At 44.7% G+C, this 25,181-nt stretch overlaps 1 protein-coding gene across 1 annotated transcript in view; it reads right to left on the bottom strand.

Annotated features, from left to right (window-relative positions):
• MTNR1B (melatonin receptor 1B) overlaps positions 1-24,521 on the bottom strand; it is a 106,057-nt gene extending 81,536 nt beyond the window's left edge. The window contains exon 1 of the mRNA XM_072134110.1: positions 24,134-24,521. Coding sequence (XP_071990211.1) covers positions 24,134-24,296 — 163 coding nt within the window. The 5' untranslated portion in view covers positions 24,297-24,521. The remainder of the gene's footprint in view (positions 1-24,133) is intronic.
• Between the last annotated feature and the right edge of the window lie 660 nt (positions 24,522-25,181).

Raw genomic sequence — 25,181 nt, 5'->3', positions numbered from 1 at the left:
GGTCAGTGTTGAATTCCACCTCGTGGGCACGTCGCACAACAGTCGGTGAGCGGGCAGTTGGAGGCGGCGCTGCGCTGCCCTGAGAGTGGCAGCATCTGGGCTGGACTTCCTGAAATGCGCACAGATGCGGCGCACCTTCGTGAGCAAATCAGACAGATTGGGGTATGTCTTGAGGAAACGCTGCACTATCAGATTTAACACATGGGCCAGGCATGGCACATGTGTCAGTCTGCCGAGTTGCAGAGCCGCCACCAGGTTACGGCCGTTGTCACACACAACCATTCCCGGCTTGAGGTTCAGCGGTGCCAGCCACAGATCAGTCTGCGCCGTGATGCCCTGTAATAGCTCTTGGGCGGTGTGCCTTTTGTCGCCTAGGCTCAGCAGTTTGAGCACCGCCTGCTGTCGCTTAGCGACGGCACTGCTGCTGTGCCTAGAGCTACCGACTGATGGCGCCGTGCCCACGGATGGTAGTTCGGAGGAGGAGGTGGAGGAGGGGTGGGAGGAGGAGGAGGCATAGTAGGCCTGAAACACCTGGACCGAGGTAGGCCCCGCAATCCTCGGCGTCGGCAGTATATGAGCAGCCCCAGGGTCAGACTCGGTCCCAGCCTCCACCAAGTTAACCCAATGTGCCGTCAGCGATATATAGTGGCCCTGCCCGGCAGCACTCGTCCACGTGTCCGTGGTCAGGTGGACCTTGTCAGAAACGGCGTTGGTCAGGGCACGGATGATGTTGTCTGACACGTGCTGGTGCAGGGCTGGGACGGCACATCGGGAAAAGTAGTGGCGGCTGGGGACCGAATACCGAGGGGCGGCCGCCGCCATGAGGTTGCGAAAGGCCTCGGTCTCTACTAGCCTATAGGGCAGCATCTCCAGGCTAAGCAATCTGGAGATGTGCACATTAAGGGCTTGGGCGTGCGGGTGGGTTGCACTATATTTGCGTTTCCGCTCCAGCGTCTGGGGTATGGAGAGCTGAACGCTGGTGGATGCTGTGGAGGATCGTGGAGGCGACGATGGGGTTTTTGTGCCAGGGTCCTGGGCAGGGGGCTGACTAGCAGCTGACACAGGGGAAGGAGCAGTGGTGTGCACGGCCGGAGGTGAACGGGCTTGTTGCCACTGAGTGGGGTGCTTAGCATTCATATGCCTGCGCATACTGGTGGTAGTTAAGCTAGTAGTGGTGGAACCCCTGCTGAGCCTGGTTTGGCAAATGTTGCACACCACAGTCCGTCGGTCATCCGGTGTTTCCTTAAAGAACCTCCACACTTCTGAAGATCTAGCCCTCGCCGCAAGAGCCCTCACCACGGGAGCTTCACTAGTTGACAGTGGCGCTGATGCACCAGCTCTGGCCCTGCCTCTCCGTCTGGCCCCACCACTGCCTCTTCCAACCTGTTCAGGTCGAGGACTCTCCTCCGTCTCAGAAGCACTGTGTTCACCCGGCCTCTCAACCCAGCTTGGGTCTGTCACCTCATCATCCTCCGATCCCTCAGTCTGCTCCCCCCTCGGACTTCCTGCCCTGACAACAACTTCCCCACTGTCTGACAACCGTGTCTCCTCATCGTCGGACACCTCTTTACACACTTCCACTACGTCAAGAAGGTCATCATCACCCACAGACTGTGACTGGTGGAAAACCTGGGCATCGGAAAATTGCTCAGCAGCAACCGGACAAGTGGTTTGTGACTGTGGGAAGGGTCCAGAAAACAGTTCCTCAGAGTATGCCGGTTCAAATGCCAAATTTTCCTGGGAGGGGGCAGACTGGGGGGGAGGAGGCTGAGGTGCAGGAGCTGGAGGAGTGGCGATTTCGGTGACATGGGTGGACTGCGTGGAAGACTGACTGGTGGTGGACAAATTGCTCGAAGCATTGTCAGCAATCCACGACATCACCTGTTCGCACTGTTCTGGCCTCAACAGTGCTCTACCACGAGTCCCAGTAACTTCAGACATGAACCTAGGGAGTGTAGCTCTGCGGCGTTCCCCTGCTCCCTCATCAGCAGGTGGTGTCTCACCCCGCCCAGGACCACGGCCTCTGACCCCTGCAGTAGTTGGACGCCCACGTCCCCGCCCTCGTCCTCTACCCCTAGCCCTCGGGTTAAACATTTTTAAAATGAGAGTTATAACTTTTTTTTTTTTTTTACTTCTTTTTGTTTTTTTTTGTGTTTTTTTGTGTTTTTTGTTTTTTTTTGAGTTTTTAAAACCAAACAATCCTATCCTATTGCTATGGCTATTTTCTAGCCAAGTATCAAAGGAAGCACACTACTATGCCAGATGAGATGACACTGAGTTATTGCCTAATAGAAATCCAACCCCTACTGAATTTTGCCACTTCGGCCTTTGCTATGGATATGTGCGCCACTAAGCGCAGAACACAGCGGTCGCAAGTCTCACTACAAATTGCTCAGAATTGGCTAGTACATGCACTGCAGAAACTACAGCCACCAGCAGATCAACCAGAAATCAAATATATAGAACGCTACTGTAGGCTTCAAGAAGCTGTTTGTATTCTCCTATGGCTATTTTCTAGCCAAGTATCAAAGGAAGCACACTACTATGCCAGATGAGATGACACCGAGTTATTGCCTAATAGAAATCCAACCCCTACTGAATTTTCCCACTTCGGCCTTTGCTATGGATATGTGCGCCACTAAGCGCAGAACACAGCGGTCGCAAGTCTCACTACAAATTGCTCAGAATTGGCAAGTACATGCACTGCAGAAACTACAGCCACCAGCAGATCAACCAGAAATCAAATATATAGAACGCTACTGTAGGCTTCAAGAAGCTGTTTGTATTCTCCTATGGCTATTTTCTAGCCAAGTATCAAAGGAAGCACACTACTATGCCAGATGAGATGACACTGAGTTATTGCCTAATAGAAATCCAACCCCTACTGAATTTTGCCACTTCGGCCTTTGCTATGGATATGTGCGCCACTAAGCGCAGAACACAGCGGTCGCAAGTCTCACTACAAATTGCTCAGAATTGGCAAGTACATGCACTGCAGAAACTACAGCCACCAGCAGATCAACCAGAAATCAAATATATAGAACGCTACTGTAGGCTTCAAGAAGCTGTTTGTATTCTCCTATGGCTATTTTCTAGCCAAGTATCAAAGGAAGCACACTACTATGCCAGATGAGATGACACCGAGTTATTGCCTAATAGAAATCCAACCCCTACTGAATTTTGCCACTTCGGTCTTTGCTATGGATATGTGTGCCACTAAGAGCTAAACACAACGGTAGCAAGTCCCCCTGCTAATTCCTCACAAAATGGTAAAAGATGCAAATTAAAATAAAAAAAGTAGAACGTTATTGTAGCCCTAAGAAGGGCTGTTGGGTTCTTTGAGAATCACTCCTGCCTAACAGTAAGCTAATAGAACACCCTAACGCTTTCCCTGACCAGCAGCAGCTCTCTCCCTAGCGGCATCCAGACACAGAATGATCCGAGCAGCGCGGGCAGCGGCTAGTCTATTCCAGGGTCACCTGATCTGGCCAGCCAACCACTGCTATCGACGTGTAAGGGTACCACGTCATGCTGGGTGGAGTGCAGAGTCTCCTGGCTTGTGATTGGCTCTGTTTCTGGCCGCCAAAAAGCAAAACGGCGGGAGCTGCCATTTTCTCGAGCGGGCGAAGTATTCGTCCGAGTAACGAGCAGTTTCGAGTACCCTAATGCTCGACCGAGCATCAAGCTCGGACGAGCATGTTCGCTCATCTCTAATTAGAACCCATTGGATTTATGTCGCTGTTGAAATACATTTTTACCCAGACATCCGTTTCAGTACATAAACCCCCGTCTAGAAGTAACACTTTCCATGCCAGACACGTCCGCCGCTTTTACGACTTGCGTTTTCATATGTAAACTTCAAAGCTGGAGAAATTAGTTTCATTCACCGTTATTGCTGTTTTCCGATTTTACCGTTTTTAATTTTTCATTGAAATGAGCCGAATGTTGCTAAATAAAATGATATATTATTTAGCACATAACTAATTAACAGGCAAAGCAATTCAGGTTCGTCAGAGGAAACGCTTTGGCTCATTACAAAAGGATGGATTTCATTATGTTGATTGGATTTGGAGGCGCGGAGTCACATCTCTCTGCGCACTGAGGCACCACAACATTTGCCTCTTGAGAATATGGACTCTTTAAACTCAGCAGAATTGTCTTATTTTTTATATTGTTTCTTACACACACCAACCAATCACAGCGCAGCTTTCATTTTGCCTCAGCACAAAACAAAATGATAGCTGTGCTCTGATTGGTTGACTGGGGCAACATAGACAGCTTTTCTGTGATATAGTCTACTCAATTTCCCACAGCTTTATTTTTAAACCAAAACATTAGTTTTTTTTAATATTCTACTGAAATAACTATAACCCCCATGGGGTAGGTCCTCATAGGACATATACTGAAGACTCAAACCAAATTTCCCTGCGAACCTCGTAGGCTACTGCATTCGAGTTCTCAAGGTACTACCGGTAGTTTCATCCCAAAATCGTCTTCTAGAGTATTCTGATCACAAAATGTGAAGTGTGTTATCAAGCTACAAAACTGGTGCGCAGGGTGCGCTCTGAGGTTTTTTTATGTGAATTTCCAAGATTGAGTAAAAAAGGTGTTGTCCGCTAATATGAAAGTTTGACAGGATAAGTACAAGACCCTTATGGGGTTACCTATATCATACTTATTATGTCAAGTTTCTCCACTGTCCTCGTAAGCCAAAGGCCACCTGGCCCACAGCCATGTGGACTTTCTATGACGTCCCGTGTATTGCTGGCTTCTGGTCGATGGAGGAGGCCGTGCAGTCATTGCTGTATGCGCAATCCCTTCCATGATGACCACTTCCATGTCAGTGGTTGAAGGGGTGTGTGGATAGCCTTGGCATACCTTTCCAATCATTGGAGTGATTATGACAGAGGGAGCATCCGTACAGTAACAATTGCACGGCCTCCTCCATAACCAGGACATTAGACATCACAGGAATCTCTGGGTCCTGATGCTGACAGGCCTCATGTCTCAGAACCTTACAGATTAAATATGATGGGAGACCCTATTATGGTCTTGTACTCATCCTGGTGATGTATCTCATTAGTGGCCATCCCCGTTAAGGACATATGACACTTTGTGGACACAAAAGAGAGTTGGGTAGAGGTGAGGTAAGAGTGTGTGGATCAAGGCATGTCATTTCTGCTATTTTCATGCCACCTTTCTCAAAGGAAAGGGAGGCATTTACACCCGAGACTCTTTAGGGCTTCCAGATCTCAATTCTTCTCATTTCTGGGGGTTCCAGCAAATGAATCCCCAGAGACGAACGAGGATCCACCTTGAAGTTTGCACGGAATTTGTAAAAGTAGAACAAAGGATCCCACCACAACTTGAAGATGAATCATAGCTTAAAAACACTTGTCTTTATTAGGTTCTCCTTAAAAATGTAAAAAACTTTATCAACAGTACAACAACCAACGCGTTTCGACTATTCTAGTCTTATTCATGGCTCTGGATGTTACTGGAGTATCAGAGATGATCTTATTCTTCTACAACAATGTTGGCTAAGGATCGGAATATTATATTTCTTATAATAAGAATGTCCTTCCTTGCCTATAGCAACCAATCAGAGCTCATATTAATGATCTGTAGCAAAATAGAACCAGAGCTGTGATTGGCTGGTATCGAGGTTTACAGCTAGTGGTTCCTGTAGTTTGCCATTAGGTTACAAGAGCTGATACATATCCCCCAACTTGTGTTTGCCCCTACAGTTCCATCATCTATCGAGTTCTTGTAAGTTCTTTTGTTGGTTTCCTACAAAGAGGCACAAAAGTTCAGCCCAATTATGAGCAGCTGACGAAGCGATCTGCCGTATAAAAGGACACAGCAATTTCACCGCCGCTTCCACCTCCAGAAGAATTAGTTTAACCTACAGAGTCCGAGGCTATGAATAATCTCAATGCTGCAAACGATCAACCTCCGACATTTTACTTTTCTTTTAATCAATTTAGGACCTTTTGTGGTTATTTTTCTTTGCTGTAGAGAACCATAAAAACACTGGGACTGTAAAAACACAAAGTCGTAGTGAAAGTTCAAGCAGAAAATGAAGGCAGGTTGTCTTTGTGGAGCGCTAATAATACAATGGTCATGGTCCTGGCGGGAGAGTCGTATAGGCTACACATGAATAGAATAATAAACGTATCAACATCTATCAGGAAATTACAGATCCCGTTCCTGAAGCCTAAAACTACAAGTTTCCACATGAAGTTTAAGAAGTTTTTCTTTATTTCAGTTATATTAACTATGCAGAATTATGTCTCTATTTATTTAAGATCCCCCTAGAAAAATCATTTCCAAAATAATACTTATTGAGAACTGGGTGACAGGCTAGGTTGGAGAAGATTGGTGGAGTCTGCTTCATATAGGGTACACACGGAGTGTTCACCTATTAGCAAAGAAGAATCAGTCTTTATGCAGTAATTTGGTCCCCATGAGCCGATCCCAGGGAGCTGTGGATAATACAAGACCTTATTAGGAGACGTCAATCACTTTACACTCAATTGCTTGATGTTGAGTAGTTGGGATGTCTTAAGTGTTTAAAATCAATGAGGTACAGTTGGAAGGTCAAATGTAAGAAAGGAGGGACACATGTAAGGAAGGAAAAGAAGGGGAAAGGACAGAAAATTAGAAAAGCAAGCAGAAAAGAAGGATGGAAAGAATGCCAAGTGTAACTGGAGATAGAAAGACGTGTATGGAAGGAGGAAAAGAGAACTAGAAGATGAATGGTGTAAGGAAGATAAATTTAGTAGTAGCAGAGGAAGGAAAGAAAGGAGAGAAAGAAAAGAAAGAAAAGAAAGGAAAGATTAAGGATGACCAAGAGGAAGGACAGGTGTAAGGAAGGAAGAAAGGGAAAAGGGGCAGGTTAAAGGAGGGAAGGAAAGACAGGTGAAAAGAACAACAGGTGGAAGGATGGTTTAAAGAACAAAGGAAACAAGGAGATGTTTTTGAAAGAAAAGAAGCATGGACAGGTGTAAGGAAGAAATGGAGGAAGGCCAGATGGAAGAAAAAAAAAGAGTTAGGACAGGTGTAAGGAGGGAGGGAAGAAAAGAAGGCAGGACAGGTGTAGGGAGGGAAGGAAGAAAAGAAGTCAGGACAGGTGTAAGGAGGGAAGGAAGAAAAGAAGGTAGGACAGGTATAGGGAGGGAAGGAAGAAAAGAAGGCAGGACAGATGTAGGGAGGAAAGGAAGAAAAGAAGGCAGGACAGGTGTAAGGAGGGAAGGAAGAAAAGAAGGCAGGACAGGTGTAAGGAGGGAAGGAAGAAAAGAAGGCAGGACAGGTGTAAGGAGGGAAGGAAGAAAAGAAGGCAGGACAGGTGTAAGGAGGGAAGGAAGAAAAGAAGGCAGGACAGGTGTAGGGAGGGAAGGAAGAAAAGAAGTCAGGACAGGTGTAAGGAGGGAAGGAAGAAAAGAAGGCAGGACAGGTGTAAGGAGGGAAGGAAGAAAAGAAGGCAGGGCAGGTGTAGGGAGGGAAGGAAGAAAAGAAGGCAGGACAGGTGTAGGGAGGGAAGGAAGAAAAGAAGGCAGGACAGATGTAGGGAGGAAAGGAAGAAAAGAAGGCAGGACAGATGTAGGGAGGAAAGGAAGAAAAGAAGGCAGGACAGGTGTAAGGAGGGAAGGAAGAAAAGAAGGCAGGCCAGGTGTAAGGAGGGAAGGAAGAAAAGAAGGCAGGCCAGGTGTAGGGAGGGAAGGAAGAAAAGAAGGCAGGACAGATGTAGGGAGGAAAGGACGAAAAGAAGGAAGGACAGGTGTAAGGAGGGAAGGAAGAAAAGAAGGCAGGACAGATGTAGGGAGGAAAGGAAGAAAAGAAGGAAGGACAGGTGTAAGGAGGGAAGGAAGAAAAGAAGGCAAGACAGGTGTAAGGAGGGAAGGAAGAAAAGAAGGCAGGCCAGGTGTAAGGAGGAAAGGAAGAAAAGAAGGCAGGCCAGGTGTAGGGAGGGAAGGAAGAAAAGAAGGCAGGACAGATGTAGGGAGGAAAGGAAGAAAAGAAGGAAGGACAGGTGTAAGGAGGGAAGGAAGAAAAGAAGGCAGGACAGGTGTAAGGAGGGAAGGAAGAAAAGAAGGCAGGACAGGTGTAAGGAGGGAAGGAAGAAAAGAAGGCAGGACAGGTGTAGGGAGGGAAGGAGGAAAAGAAGGCATGACAGGTGTAGGGAGGGAAGGAAGGAAGAAAAGAAGTCAGGACAGGTGTAGGGATGGAAGGAAGAAAAGAAGGCAGGACAGGTGTAAGGAGGGAAGGAAGAAAAGAAGGCAGGCCAGGTGTAGGGAGGGAAGGAAGAAAGAAAAGAAGGCAGGACAGGTGTAGGGAGGGAAGGAAGAAAAGAAGGCAGGACAGATGTAGGGAGGAAAGGAAGAAAAGAAGGAAGGACAGGTGTAAGGAGGGAAGGAAGAAAAGAAGGCAGGACAGGTGTAAGGAGGGAAGGAAGAAAAGAAGGCAGGACAGGTGTAGGGAGGGAAGGAGGAAAAGAAGGCAGGGCAGGTGTAGGGAGGGAAGGAGGAAAAGAAGGCAGGACAGGTGTAGGGAGGGAAGGAGGAAAAGAAGGCAGGACAGGTGTAAGGAGGGAAAGAAGAAAAGAAGGTAGGACAGGTATAGGGAGGGAAGGAAGAAAAGAAGGAAGGACAGGTGTAAGGAGGGAAGGAAGAAAAGAAGGCAGGACAGGTGTAGGGAGGGAAGGAGGAAAAGAAGGTAGGACAGGTGTAAGGAGGGAAAGAAGAAAAGAAGGTAGGACAGGTATAGGGAGGGAAGGAAGAAATGAAGGCAGGACAGGTGTAAGGAGGGAAGGAAGAAAAGAAGGCAGAACAGGTGTAGGGAGGGAAGGAAGAAAAGAAGGCAGGACAGGTGTAAGGAGGGAAGGAAGAAAAGAAGGCAGGACAGGTGTAAGGAGGGAAGGAAGAAAAGAAGGCAGGACAGGTGTAGGGAGGGAAGGAAGAAAAGAAGGCAGGACAGGTGTAGGGAGGGAAGGAGGAAAAGAGAGCAGGGCAGGTGTAAGAAGGGAAGGAAGAAAAGAAGGCAGGACAGGTGTAAGGAGGGAAGGAAGAAAAGAAGGCAGGACAGGTGTAGGGAGGGAAGGAAGAAAAGAAGGCAGGACAGATGTAGGGAGGAAAGGAAGAAAAGAAGGCAGGACAGGTGTAAGGAGGGAAGGAAGAAAAGAAGGCAGGACAGGTGTAAGGAGGGAAGGAAGAAAAGAAGGCAGGACAGGTGTAAGGAGGGAAGGAAGAAAAGAAGGCAGGACAGGTGTAGGGAGGGAAGGAGGAAAAGAAGGCAGGACAGGTGTAGGGAGGGAAGGAGGAAAAGAAGGCAGGACAGGTGTAGGGAGGGAAGGAGGAAAAGAAGGCAGGACAGGTGTAAGGAGGGAAAGAAGAAAAGAAGGTAGGACAGGTATAGGGAGGGAAGGAAGGAAGAAAAGAAGGCAGGACAGGTGTAGGGAGGGAAGGAGGAAAAGAGAGCAGGGCAGGTGTAAGGAGGGAAGGAAGAAAAGAAGGCAGGACAGGTATAGGGAGGGAAGGAAGAAAAGAAGGCAGGACAGGTGTAAGGAGGGAAGGAAGAAAAGAAGGCAGGACAGGTGTAAGGAGGGAAGGAAGAAAAGAAGGCAGGACAGGTGTAAGGAGGGAAGGAAGAAAAGAAGGCAGGACAGGTGTAGGGAGGGAAGGAGGAAAAGAAGGCAGGGCAGGTGTAGGGAGGGAAGGAGGAAAAGAAGGCAGGACAGGTGTAGGGAGGGAAGGAGGAAAAGAAGGCAGGACAGGTGTAGGGAGGGAAGGAGGAAAAGAAGGCAGGACAGGTGTAAGGAGGGAAAGAAGAAAAGAAGGCAGGACAGGTGTAGGGTGGGAAGGAAGAAAAGAAGGCAGGACAGGTGTAGGGAGGGAAGGAGGAAAAGAAGGCAGGACAGGTGTAGGGAGGGAAGGAGGAAAAGAAGGCAGGACAGGTGTAAGGAGGGAAAGAAGAAAAGAAGGTAGGACAGGTATAGGGAGGGAAGGAAGGAAGAAAGAAAAGAAGGCAGGACAGGTGTAGGGAGGGAAGGAGGAAAAGAGAGCAGGGCAGGTGTAAGGAGGGAAGGAAGAAAAGAAGGCAGGACAGGTATAGGGAGGGAAGGAAGAAAAGAAGGCAGGACAGGTGTAAGGAGGGAAGGAAGAAAAGAAGGCAGGACAGGTGTAAGGAGGGAAGGAAGAAAAGAGAGCAGGGCAGGTGTAAGGAGGGAAGGAAGAAAAGAAGGCAGGACAGGTATAGGGAGGGAAGGAAGGAAGAAAAGAAGGCAGGACAGGCACAAAAGGAAGAAGGACTGAAAAACAATATGAAAGAAGGGAAGAAATGATGAGTCTAACAAAGAAAGGACAAGTGTGAGGAAAGAAGAATTTGGTAAAGAAGAAAGTGCAAGGAAAAAGATGAAGGTGTGACAAAGGATGGATGGACAGGCAAAAATATGGAATAAAAAGAGGAAGATGGAAAGCAAGTCAAGCAAGGAAGAAAGGAGGAAAGGAAAGAATGACAAATGTTAAGAAGGACGGGTAAAGAATGAAATAGAAAAGGTCACTAGTAAAAAAACATTGAAGAAGGGAAAGGCGAATAAAGGACAAAGCATAAGAAAGAAATGTAGATGGAGGAAAAGACATGTCAAGGATCAGGTTTAGTACAGCTCCTTGGGCTAATATGTAAATAGTCACCCACTCTAGTCGCAGAGTCATGTCATATCTAAATGTGTAAAGTAGATAGATTTCGACAATTTCTACAAGGCCGCCCCACAATTGCTGCAGAGTGCATGAGTAGTATCTGGTGGTGGCTAACTTCTATATATTCCACTACCACAGCCATCAGCCAATGTATGGCACAAATTATAGGACCAATCACAACACATTTATTGGTCACTGGTCTGACTGTCTGGGGCACTTGGATGACTCTGCCATCTAGTGTGCAAATATGAAACTGCAAGACACCAGAGAACCAGCTACAGGTATCACATCCATGAACATACCCGAAGCTCTATTATTCATCATCTCCCCAGAAGAAAGTCTCCTGCGATTTGCCTTGAATCACAATAGCTCTAAGGTTTTTTTTTAAGACTCTTTCAGAAGTTAATATAATTTTCGGAGATTTCTGTTGACGCTCCACAGCTGGAGGTCACTATTAGCTTTCATCATGGCGATGAGCGGCAGGCGGAATGTAGAATTTCCTAAAAGCAGGTATTTTTATTTACCCCCAGAACGTCCCTGTTTTCTGCGGTATCGTAAACATATGGGATTCCTTAAGAAGTGAAGTCCAACAGGCAAAAATACATAATTTACAGACCCGAGCAGTAAGTCAGTATTTCCAGATGGAATAGAATAAAATTGGAAAAAACAAAAAAAAAAACACAGATGTTTGGCAGAGCTGGGTTTCTGCTACAATTTAGGGTAACGAGGTAACAACATGTTATCGGGGGTTTTACGGGCTGCAGGTTATTGCGATTCACAATGTAACCTCAGATTATTGCCTTCATGGTGGCCTGCAGTGTTAGAGAATGTCCCCGGAGCGATGTGTGATCATTCCTTTGTGTGTTTTGATAGTAGCAGCAGGACTGTGAAATATGGATTTATATTCCAGGATTTTAGCTTCTCCAAGTGCACTGGGGTCGTGCCCTCACCCTGCTGTGCTCTTTGCTCTGCAGACAGTGGTCAGGTACTGTATTTGCAGGTCTGTATAATAATACCTGTAAGCGTGTTGTTAGTAGCAGCAGGACTGTGATATATATGGTTTTATATTTCAGGATTGTAGTTTCTCCAAATTCACTGGGGAAGTGCCCTAACTCCGTTGCATTCTGTGCAGACGATTTAAGAAACCATCCTTACAGATCTGTGTAATCAGACCTGTATGGGTGTTGTTAGTAGCAGCAGGACTGTGATATATGGTTTTATATCCCAGGATTGTATTTTCTTCAAATGCACTGGGGGGGAATGGGGGGGGGGGTGTCCTCACACTGCTGCGCTCTCTGCACACAGTGTCAGCTAGTGCATGTTGTTACTAGCCGCAGGACTGCAATATAAGGTTTTATATTTCAGTATTGAAGCTTCTCCAAGTACACTGGGGAGGGCCCTCACCCTGCTGTGCTCTTTGCTCTGCAGACAGTGTAATGTACTGTCCTTGCATGTCTATGTAATAATACCTATAAGAGTGTTAGTAGCAGCAGGATTGTGATATGTGGTTTTATAGTCCAGGAGTACATCTTCTTCAAATGCACCGGGGGAGTGCACTCACACTGCTGCGCTCTCTGCGGACAGTGTCAGGTACTCTCGTTGTAGATCCATGTAATCCATCTGTATGCATGTTGTTAGTAGCAGCAGGACTATGATATATGGATTTACATTTCAGGATTGTAGCTTTTCCAAGTGCACTGGGGCAGTGCCCTCACATTGCGGTGCTCTCCGCAGCCAGTGTTAGGCATTGTCCCTGGTGAGATGTGTAATCATACCTGTATGTGAGTTGTCACATCAGAATAACAAGATCAGATCAATACAGAGCTATGAGCCAGCAGTGGGGACACAAGCCCATAATCTTGGAATACAGTCCATTTTTCACAGTCCTGCTGCTACTATCTGTTACTGATACCACTGTTACTCCTTACCCCAAAGATCTCATGTTGTATTTTTGTCAGGGTGGTATCATTTTAAAGGTCAGCTGTGATACTTGGTCTGATTATTTGGATAGGCTCCACCCCTTGTGCACTTAGAATTTAATTTGCATATGTTTCTTAAATGACAAATCGCTGTGAAACAGTTAAGATAAATCTGGAAATCTTATAAAGTGCCCGACACAACACTGGGGTTATTGGGGAGCTGCTAGACCCCCTCTAATTTAAAGGTCACTCCTTCTACAAGTCTCTGTTCATGAATTAGGCTCTCATTACCCTATAATCCTGCGGGGAGGTGTCACTTACATGAGATGGTAGGTCTCCTGATTACCATATAGGAGCACTGTGCCTCGCTGAGCTCCGCTGTGTGGGGTTAATCATCTTATACATAGAGCGCTACTTTCTTCCAGCCTCATCTGTTCCAAATTGGGAGTGACGTCCGCTTGTTGAGCTAATCATCACAGTTACTGTAAGATCTCTTCTAGAGCTCTTGACTCGCTATAAATAGAGTTCATGTCGCTAGTTAAATGCCACCCGGGGTAATCCATAATACACAGAAATATTCACAACGGAGACACTTCCAGCGCTGAGAAACCTTCCATCATTAGTGTCTATAGACTTACCACAATTATGTGCGGAGACTGGCAGCGGGTGAGGAGGGCATCTCAGTGCAACATAACCTAGAACAGAGGGGGCCCCATAACACACTGCACAGTACTACTACTCCTATCCTGTATATATGAGCACAGCACAGTACTACTACTCCTATCCTGTATATATGGGCACAGCACAGTAATACTACTTGTATCCTGTATATATGGGCACAGCACAGTACTACTACTCGTATCCTGTATATATGGGCACAGCACAGTACTACTACTCCTATCCTGTATATATGAGCACAGCACAGTACTACTACTCCTATCCTGTATATATGGGCACAGCACAGTAATACTACTCCTATCCTGTATATATGAGCACAACACAGTACTACTACTCCTATCCTGTATATATGGGCACAGCACAGTAATACTACTTGTATCCTGTATATATGGGCACAGCACAGTAATACTACTTGTATCCTGTATATATGGGCACAGCACAGTACTACTACTCCTATCCTGTATATATGGATACAGCACAGTACTACTACTCCAATCCTGTATATATGAGCACAGCACAGTACTACTACTCCTATCCTGTATATATGAGCACAGCACAGTACTACTACTCCTATCCTGTATATATGGGCACAGCACAGTAATACTACTCCTATCCTGTATATATGAGCACAGCACAGTACTACTACTCCTATCCTGTATATATGGGCACAGCACAGTAATATTACTCCTATCCTGTATATATGGACACAGTACTGCACTACTACTCCTATCCTGTATATATGAGCACAGCACAGTACTACTACTCCTATCCTGTATATATGGGCACAGCACAGTACTACTACTCCAATCCTGTATATATGGGCACAGCACAGTACTACTACTCCTATCCTGCAAATATGAGCACAGCACAGTACTGCTACTCCTATCCTGTATATATGGGCACAACACAGTACTACTACTCCTATTCTGTATATATGGGCACACACAGCACAGTACTAGTACTCCTATCCTGTATATATGGGCAAAGCACAGTACTACTACTCCTATCCTGTATATATGAGAACAACATAGTACTACTACTCCTATCCTGTATATAAGGGCACAACACAGTAATACTATTCCTATCCTGTATATATGGACACACACAGCACAGTACTACTACTCCTATCCTGTATATATGGGCACAGTACAGTACTACTACTCCTATCTGTATATATTGGCACCGCACAGTACTAGTTCTCCTATCCTGCATATATGGGCACAGCACAGTACTACTACTCCTATCCTGTATATATGGGTACAACACAATACTACTACCCCTATCTTGTATATATGGACACAGCACAGTACTACTACTCCTATCCTGTATATATGGGTACAACACAGTACTACTACCCCTATCCTGTGAATATGGACACAGCACAGTACTACTACTCCTATCCTGTATATATGGGTACAACACAGTACTACTACCCCTATCCTGTGAATATGGACACAGCACAGTACTACTACTCCTATCCTGTATATATTGACACTGCACAGTACTACTACTCCCATCCTGTATATATTGACACAGCACAGTACTACTACTCCCATCCTGTATATATTGACACAGCACAGTACTACTACTCCCATCCTGTATATATTGACACAGCACAGTACTACTACTCCCATCCTGTATATATGGGCACAGCACAGTACTATTACCCCTATCCTGTATATATGGGCACCGCACAGTACTATTACCCCTATCCTGTATATATGGGCACAGCACAGTACTATTACCCCTATCCTGTATATATGGGCACAGCACAGTACTACTACTCCTATCCTGTATATATGGGCACAGCACAGTACTACTACTCCTATCCTGTATATATGGGTACAGCACAGTACTACTACTCCTATCCTATATATATGGGTACAGCATGGTACTACTACTCCTATCCTGTATATATGAGCACAGCACAGTACTACTACTCCTATCCTATATATATGGGTACAGCACAGTACTACTACCCCTATCCTGTGAATATGGACACAGCACAGTACTACTACTGCCATCCTGTATATATGGGCACAGCAGATTACTATTACCCCTATCCTGTATATATGGGCACATCACAGTACTACTACTCCTATCCTGTATATATTGATACTGCACAGTACTACTACTCCTATGCTTGCTTGCAGGGCAATAGGAGTGTCATTTTTGTGTCTATGGATGTGATACAGTCTGCGCCCCTATAAGTAAGCCACGTGCAGCCGCACATGAGCTCAGTATATATGTATCTACGTGTGGGCGGGAAACCAGCAGACACTCCGAGCTGCAGAAATTGCAGAAGCCACTTAGGGACTTGTGACAAGACGGAGATTAGACGGAGGATGCTCATAGTAACGCGGGGATGTTAGGGGATAGGAGTATAATTACTAATAGGAAGTTTATAATGTGATAGGTAGAGATACAGTAGTGCTGGGCGTGTGCAGAGTAGCAGAGCTCAGTTTGTTCTGTGGCACCTGACTTACAATCCTGTAGTGTTACATGTTGTATGGTATAGGCAGGGGTGTAGCTGTAGGGATTACAGAGGTAGGTGTCATATCCAGGATTTTGTATACCTAATTCATTACATTATCAATACACTCTGTAAATAGATGTAGCAGAGCTGAATCTATTAAAAGGGAACCTGTCACCAGGAATGTCATTTTTAGCTGATGACAGGCTCCAATAGCCTATCCTATGTAGATTTTAAAATGCCGTTGTCAGCATTCTGAATCATTTCAGTACTTTATAAAACCTTATTTCACATTACCTCTGCCAGCAGCATGTGGGGAGTCCTCAGAGAGGGGCAGCTGCAGCGTGTGTGTGCCTGTATCAGTCTCTTCTCCTCCACACTTCATGCAGATCTCTCCACCCTCCCCGCTTCCTAGCATGGGCATTGAGAAGGCAGGGGAGGGAGCTGGATAAGTCAGGAGTAGAGGAAGATTGCATGAAAAGACTGAGACACAGGTTGATGCAGATTCCCCCACCCCCAGGACACACGACACACTACTGGCAGGGATCTAGGTAATGTGAAATAAAGTCTTATAAAGTACTGAAATGATTCAGAATGCTGACAAGGGCATATATAAAATCAGCATAGCACAGGCTATTGGAACCTGTCACCAGCTAAAAATGACATTCCGGGTGACAGGTTCACTTTAAGTTTACCTGCAGCCCTATGTAAATGACAGCAGCCCTATGCATGACAATACAGACTACAGGGAGACATTACACCTGTGTGGGAGCGGCAGCACAGGAATGGGGTCTTATACACCACTGGAAGGAGGCATGATACAAAGTGGGGAGTCACAGGATGGGGCGTCATAATATTTGGGTGTCAGTAATGAAGGAGGACACTAAGGGGTGGGATTTAGGGTGGTACTTGAGTACTCAAATTATCCATAGAATCTTAAGTCTCTCGTTCAAACATCCGAAAGTCACATTAGAAGCGTCACATTGTGCAGATGCAGTAAGAAGTAAGTGACCCCTTGGGAATTTTCTGGATTTTTAAAAAAAAAAATTGATTTCTGATAGAAATCCTAATGTAACAGACCCAGTAGTGCGGAGACTGTTCAGGTCTTTAATGGAGAAAACGTCCACAATCCGGGGAGAGAAGGGAATCTCCGTGTTAGAGACTTCCCCAAGAGCTAATTAGGAATATAAGTTCTAATTAGGTGAAGCATATATTTTTTAAGGGTTTTTTGTCAATCATGAAAAGCAGTGATTTAACAAGGAGAGGAAGGGCCCCATAGTGAACTTCTGAATGGGGCCCCACTTACCCCTTAAAAAAATATACATACAGTGTGTACACAAACATCACATATGTATATACATTTAGGGCATATACACATCATAAATACACACATACAGCATATTCACATGAAATATCCCAGAAATCGGGGCCCCCTGACACTGTGGGCCCCATAACAGCTGCTTTCCCTGTAGTTATGCCCCTCATGAAAAGATAACTTGGTCTAAACCTAGAACATCAGTCAAGGTTATTAACAAGAAAGAGAATAGAAAGTCAGAGACTGAGTCGGGTCAAGACCACAGCCACAACAAGCTGCCTCGCCACAACTCCTCTTATATTGTGTTTTTTCTTAAAAGAAATCTACCATCAAAATCCATCATCAGGGGAACTTACTCATAGATCCAGGCACTGTGACTTCTTATATTTGTTATTCATGGTCTCAACTTTTATAGTTATTCTAGAAAGTCAGAAAGGCTACGGGTGTGTTACCAGAGCCCCTCTGTGCTCAAGCTTCACATGCTGTTAGACTGCCTTCCCCTCCCTCCCAGCACTTCCTCCTTCTCTCTGCCCACTGTAATCTCACACAGTGGGAGGGATGGGAGTACCCCTGCACAGTATAACAGCCTGTAAAGCTACAGCACAGAGGGGCTCTGGTAACACAAAATACTCATTAGCATAATTTTCTAAGCTGATTTTTAGAAGGAAGGAGGACATGGATGACAAATATAAGACGTTTACCAAAGGTGCCTGGATCTATGAGTAAGTGTCCCTGGTTATCATGAAGGATTTTGATGGTAGATTTCCTGTAACAGCTCTGACTTGATCTGAACTGCAAAACTTTGCAATTGTTAAATTACAAAAAAAATATAAATTTACAATTCTGTTACTTTCTCCTAAATCCCTATAATAGTTCAGTCCTTAAAGGAGTTAAAGGCTTTTTCCAGAGTTTGATAAACTTAGTTGCATCCTTGTAGCAATAGCGCCACCCCTGTGCTACAGCTGTGCCTGGTATTGCAAATCAGCACAACTAGGGGGCAGTGCGGTAGGGGCTCATCTGTTGACCAAAGTGGAGAGTGTCTTACGTGTTGGAGGACATGGTGTAATACTTAATTTCTCCTGTGGTGGCGCTGCAGCGAAATTGAACACTTACTGTCAGCTTTCCCCACAGATTACAGCTGACCACTGGGGCCCCTAGCTTGATAATTTATGATTAGTTTATTGTGAGGGGTCAAAATTGAGGAGGGAATTTGGGGGGAAACTTATACAAACCTATGACTGATAAGAAATACTGAAATCAGGCTACTAGTTATGTCACTCACACTGCTGTGCTCTTAGCTCTCTGCTTTAAACTACTCCACAGCTCCTCACTGCAGCCCAATGCAGACAGCTAAGAGCACAGCAGTGTGAGGACACCCCCCCCCCCTCAATAAACTTGATGTCCATTCATTTTGGTACATTTACTTACCAGTCCCTGGCGCGTTCCGGAATGTTTGACTATAATGCCCTGTGCCGTGATTCACTAAGATCGTGCGCCCGATATCCTGTATGTGTCACTTCCCCGCTCAGGTCCACAGGAGTTCACCATCTTCTTCCTAGTACATGTAAGTGCATTGTCTTGCAACACAATTTTTAAAGTTAAATCCCGCGCTCAGTCCGAATCTGTCGGATCGTCTGACGGATTCGGACGGATTCGGATTCACCCCCGGTTTTTTGTCGCATGAAAGCCGGCGCTGTTGCGTCAAAATCAGATCAAGTGCGACACAATCCCCTTCTAAATAGCTGTCACAGCAGCGCATATCCCGAAAATTTCCAAAATCCGACGAAAGTGCATTCCTTAGTATATAAGCCCCATTATATACAAATCCTATTGATTTGAATGAGAATCGTGTTGTGTAATGACCTGTATCACCAGTGGTGGCGCTGTTGTATACACTTTTCAGGTAAGATGATCGCTGAGACTTAAGTGATCGGTACCAAATTATATAGTCAACCACTTGTCACCATGTCCAGCTTAAAGGCAGGGTGCCCCCCCCCCCCCCATTCCTATGACTTCCCCTTTAATTCTTCAATTTATTTGTATTAGTGTGCGCTCTTTCGGGGGTCTCCCCTCTATAGAAATATACATTGTCTGATGTTTATGGAGGACATTTTTTACATCTGTAGTTTTTTAATTACCATCCCGCCCTCTGCGCCCGCTGCGCTCCGCTGGAATATCAAGCCTTTAATAAAACATAGATTCTTATCGGAGGTAACAACTCCAGGGAAGCGGAACACCTGTAACCCCTTCATGCCCATCCAACACCAGGATGAGCTATTCAGATATATAGCTGTAGCAGAGCCGGGTTTGTCATCAGGTTACCGTACTTTAGGTGGACAGTGATCACCTATAGTCCCATTGCAATGCAGAGCCCAGTGTGATATCACTATGCCATAGACAATCTAACTGCTGCTCAGTTTACAATCTCAGCTCTGCTACATCGTCCTTTCCGAGCCTTCATCCAACTTTGCCGACAAATAATTTGTACCGCCCTTAGGCATCAATATGGAATGAAACCAACGAGTGTAAAACTACTAAAACCAGCAAAAAAAAAAAAAAATTATAAATTTTGAAACTCTGACTACACACAGGGTTTGTTTGTAGTCTGTTACCATGGAGACACATACATCATTAATGGGGCTGTATACACAAAACCGGAATGGAAACGATTTACAAAGTAAAGTAATTTTACATTGTGGATAAACATGACATCCCTGTAGTATCAGTTTACTACTCGCAAGCACACAAGCTACACTCTAATACATGCAAGTCCCTACTTTAATAGGTAAAACATGCCATTCACGACATGTCCTAACAGTCCCTATTATTATATAAAGGACATGCCAGTACACATAGTCCCTAAAGTATATCATAGTCCCTACATCATCACGTCAGTCCCTACTTTTGTACAAAGGACATGCAAAAACACATAAATCCTTGTACCATCACTAGTCCCTACTTGAGGACATTTACATTGTCCCAGTTTATTACTAAATCCTTACTTTAATAGTCCCTACAGTTTCACGTAATCCCTGCTATAAAATTTACAGTCCCTACAGTATCTGAACACATAATCCCTACAAGAACACATGGTCCCTACAGAATCTGAGCTAATAATCCCTACCATAACACATTGTTGATACAGAATCTGAGCTAATAATCCCTACTGTAAATCATGGTCCCTAAAGATTCTGATCAGATAATCTCTACTATGACACATGGTCCATACAGTAACTGAGCTCATAATCCCTACTATAATGTTCAGTCCATGAGCATATAATACATACTATAATTTACAGTCCCTACTGTATATGAACATGTAATCCCAACTATAACACTTGGTCCCTACAGAATTTGAACACATAATCCCTACTATAAAACATGGTCCCTAAAGATTCTGATCAGATAATCCCTACTATGAAACACGGTCCCTACATAATCTGAGTTCATAATCTCTACTATAACACATGGTCCCTACAGTAACTGTGCTCATAATCCCTACTATAATTTTCAGTCCATACAGTATGTGAGCACATAATCCATACTATAATGTACAGTGCCCGTAGTATCTGAACACATAATCCCTACAAAAGCACATGGTTCCTACAGCATCTAAACACATAATCCCTACTATAACACATGGTCTCAACAATTTATGAGCACATAATCCCTACTATAACACATTGTCCCTACCGAATCTGAGCTAATAATCCCTACTATAAAACATGGTCCCTAAAGAGTCTGATCAGATAATCCATACTATGACACATGGTGCCTACAGTAACTGAGCTCATAATCCCTACTATAATTTACAGTCCCTACTGTATCAGAACACATAATCCCTACTGTAACACATGGTCCCAACAGTATCTAAACACATAATCCCTACTGTAACACATGGTCTCAACAGTTTATGAGCACATAATCCCTATTATAAAACATGGTCATTATAGAATCTGAGCAGATAATCCCTACTATGACACATAGTCCCTACAGAATCTGAGTTCATGATCCCTATAATAACACATGGCCCCTACAGTATCAGAGCATGGTCCCTACAGCAGCTCAAGCACAACAGGTAGTAGTGTTATACACAGGGATATTACAGACTAGTGTACAGGTAGTAGTGTTATACACAGAGGATATTACAGACTAGTGTACAGGTAGTAGTGTTATACACAGAGGATATTACAGACTAGTGTACAGGTAGTAGTGTTATACACAGGGATATTACAGACTAGTGTACAGGTAGTAGTGTTATACACAGAGATATTACAGACTAGTGCACAGGTAGTAGTGTTATACACAGAGGATATTACAGACTAGTGTACAGGTAGTAGTGTTATACACAGAGGATATTACAGACTAGTGTACAGGTAGTAGTGTTATACACAGAGGATATTACAGACTAGTGTACAGGTAGTAGTGTTATACACAGAGGATATTACAGACTAGTGTACAGGTAGTAGTGTTATACACAGAGATATTACAGACTAGTGTACAGGTAGTAGTGTTATACACAGAGATATTACAGACTAGTGTACAGGTAGTAGTGTTATACACAGAGATATTACAGACTAGTGTACAGGTAGTAGTGTTATACACAGAGGATATTACAGACTAGTGTACAGGTAGTAGTGTTATACACAGAGGATATTACAGACTAGTGTACAGGTAGTAGTGTTATACACAGAGGATATTACAGACTAGTGTACAGGTAGTAGTGTTATACACAGAGGATATTACAGACTCGTGTACAGGTAGTAGTGTTATACACAGGGATATTACAGACTAGTGTACAGGTAGTAGTGTTATACACAGAGGATCTTACAGACTAGTGTACAGGTAGTAGTGTTATACACAGAGATATTACAGACTAGTGTACAGGTAGTAGTGTTATACACAGGGATATTACAGACTAGTGTACAGGTAGTAGTGTTATACACAGAGATATTACAGACTAGTGTACAGGTAGTAGTGTTATACACAGAGGATATTACAGACTAGTGTACAGGTAGTAGTGTTATACACAGAGATATTACAGACTAGTGTACAGGTAGTAGTGTTATACACAGAGATATTACAGACTAGTGTACAGGTAGTAGTGTTATACACAGAGGATATTACAGACTAGTGTACAGGTAGTAGTGTTATACACAGAGGATATTACAGACTAGTGTACAGGTAGTAGTGTTATACACAGAGGATATTACAGACTAGTGTACAGGTAGTAGTGTTATACACAGAGGATATTACAGACTCGTGTACAGGTAGTAGTGTTATACACAGGGATATTACAGACTAGTGTACAGGTAGTAGTGTTATACACAGAGGATCTTACAGACTAGTGTACAGGTAGTAGTGTTATACACAGAGATATTACAGACTAGTGTACAGGTAGTAGTGTTATACACAGGGATATTACAGACTAGTGTACAGGTAGTAGTGTTATACACAGAGGATATTACAGACTAGTGTACAGGTAGTAGTGTTATACACAGAGGATATTACAGACTAGTGTACAGGTAGTAGTGTTATACACAGAGGATATTACAGACTAGTGTACAGGTAGTAGTGTTATACACAGAGGATATTACAGACTAGTGCACAGGTAGTAGTGTTATACACAGGGATATTACAGACTAGTGTACAGGTAGTAGTGTTATACACAGAGGATATTACAGACTAGCGTACAGGTAGTAGTGTTATACACAGGGATATTACAGACTAGTGTACAGGTAGTAGTGTTATACACAGAGGATATTACAGACTAGTGTACAGGTAGTAGTGTTATACACAGAGGATATTACAGACTAGTGTACAGGTAGTAGTGTTATACACAGGGATATTACAGACTAGTGTACAGGTAGTAGTGTTATACACAGGGATATTACAGACTAGTGTGCAGGTAGTAGTGTTATACACAGAGATATTACAGACTAGTGTACAGGTAGTAGTGTTATACACAGGGATATTACAGACTAGTGTACAGGTAGTAGTGTTATACACAGGGATATTACAGACTAGTGTACAGGTAGTAGTGTTATACACAGGGATATTACAGACTAGTGTACAGGTAGTAGTGTTATACACAGGGATATTACAGACTAGTGTACAGGTAGTAGTGTTATACACAGAGGATATTACAGACTAATAATATAGATAAGTGATGTGTACAGTTGTTATACTCAGATGAAACTATAGACAAGTATAATATAGAGGTGTGGTGTTATACACATGTTATACACAGGGATATTATTGCTTAGTGTTCCCATACAGATATGATATAACAGATAGTGTTATACACAGGTCTGCACCTGTTAAATACTCAAGAGACTATAAAAGTGTTAAATACAGATAGTAGTGGTGTCTTATATACAGTTAGTAGTGTTGTATACAGGCAGTATTGCTGTATACAGCTAGTAGTGGTATACACAAGTTGCAGTGCAATACACAGCTGGTAGGGTTATACACAGTAAGTAGTGCTTTATACAAGTTGCAGTGTAATAGACATACACAGGTAGTAGTGGTATACACAAGTTGCAGTACACAGCAGGTAGTGGTATACACAGGTAGTAGTGGTATACACAAGTTGCAGTACACAGCTGGTAGTGGTATACACAGGTAGTAGTGCTATATACAAGTTGCAGTGTAATAGACATACACAGGTAGTAGTGGTATACACAAGTTGCAGTACACAGCAGGTAGTGGTATACACAGGTAGTAGTGGTATACACAAGTTGCAGTACACAGCTGGTAGTGGTATACACAGGTAGTAGTGCTATATACAAGTTGCAGTGTAATAGATTTACACAGGTAGTAGTGGTATACACAAGTTGCAGTACACAGCTGGTAGGGTTATACACAGGAAGTAGTGCTATATACAAGTTGCAGTGTAATAGACATACACAGGTAGTAGTGGTATACACAAGTTGCAGTACACAGCAGGTAGTGGTATACACAGGTAGTAGTGGTATACACAAGTTGCAGTACACAGCAGGTAGTGGTATACACAGGTAGTAGTGCTATATACAAGTTGCAGCCGGTCCCTCACCTGCGTTCCTGAGCTTCCTATTCCTGAGCACGGAGATGATGACGAGGAGGCTGCCCAGTATATCCACCGCCGTGGTGAGGATGAGCGTCCCGGCCAGCGCCGCCACCATCCCGGCCGCCCGGGGCTCCGCCGCCCGCACCAGCAGCGACACATTGTGCGCCATCTCCAGCGCCTTCCCGCTCACATCCCGGAGCAACTTCTGCCCAGTGTGAACAGGTACCGAGTCCTCCGCCGCGGCGGCTGCACGGGGGGAGGCGGAGGGGCACAGGTCTAATCATCAGCTGACAGGAGGCTGGGGAGGGGGTGGCGGCTCCTGAGGAGGGGAACAGCGGCACCCACCAAAAGTCACAGAGACGAGTGTGTCACCACCCAGCACTGCTACATCCCTGACTGCATATATACAGGAGAATACCCAGCTCTGTGCATCCCTGCTCCTAATACAGAGGTATATGTCACCACCCAGCACTGCTGCATTCCTGCTCCTAATACACAGGTGTATGACACCACCCAGCTCTGTGCATCCCTGCTTCTAATACAGAGGTATATGTCACCACCCAGCACTGCTACATCCCTGACTGCTAATACAGAGGGGTATGTCACCACCCAGCACTGCTACATCCCTGACTGCAAATATACAGGAGAATACCCAGCTCTGTGCATCCCTGCTCCTAATACAGAGGAATATGTCACCACCCAGCTCTGCTGCATTCCTGCTCCTAATACACAGGTGTATGACACCACCCAGCTCTGTGCATCCCTGCTTCTAATACAGAGGTATATGTCACCACCCAGCACTGCTACATCCCCTGACTGCTAATATACAGGACTATGTCACCCCTCAGCCCTGCACACACCCAGCTCTGCTACATCTCTACCCCATAATATACAGGAGTATGTCAGCCCTGCACACACCCAGCTCTGCTACATCTCTACCTCATAATATACAGGAGTATGTCACTCCTCAGCCCCGCACACACCCAGCTCTGCTACATCTCTACCCCATAATATACAGGACTATGTCACCCCTCAGCCCCGCACACACCCAGCT

This window comes from Engystomops pustulosus, chromosome 2 (assembly GCF_040894005.1).
Source record: "Engystomops pustulosus chromosome 2, aEngPut4.maternal, whole genome shotgun sequence".
NCBI lineage: Eukaryota > Metazoa > Chordata > Amphibia > Anura > Leptodactylidae > Engystomops > Engystomops pustulosus.
Note: the sequence above shows the minus strand (reverse complement) of the source record. Positions and strands in the feature narration are given on the sequence as shown.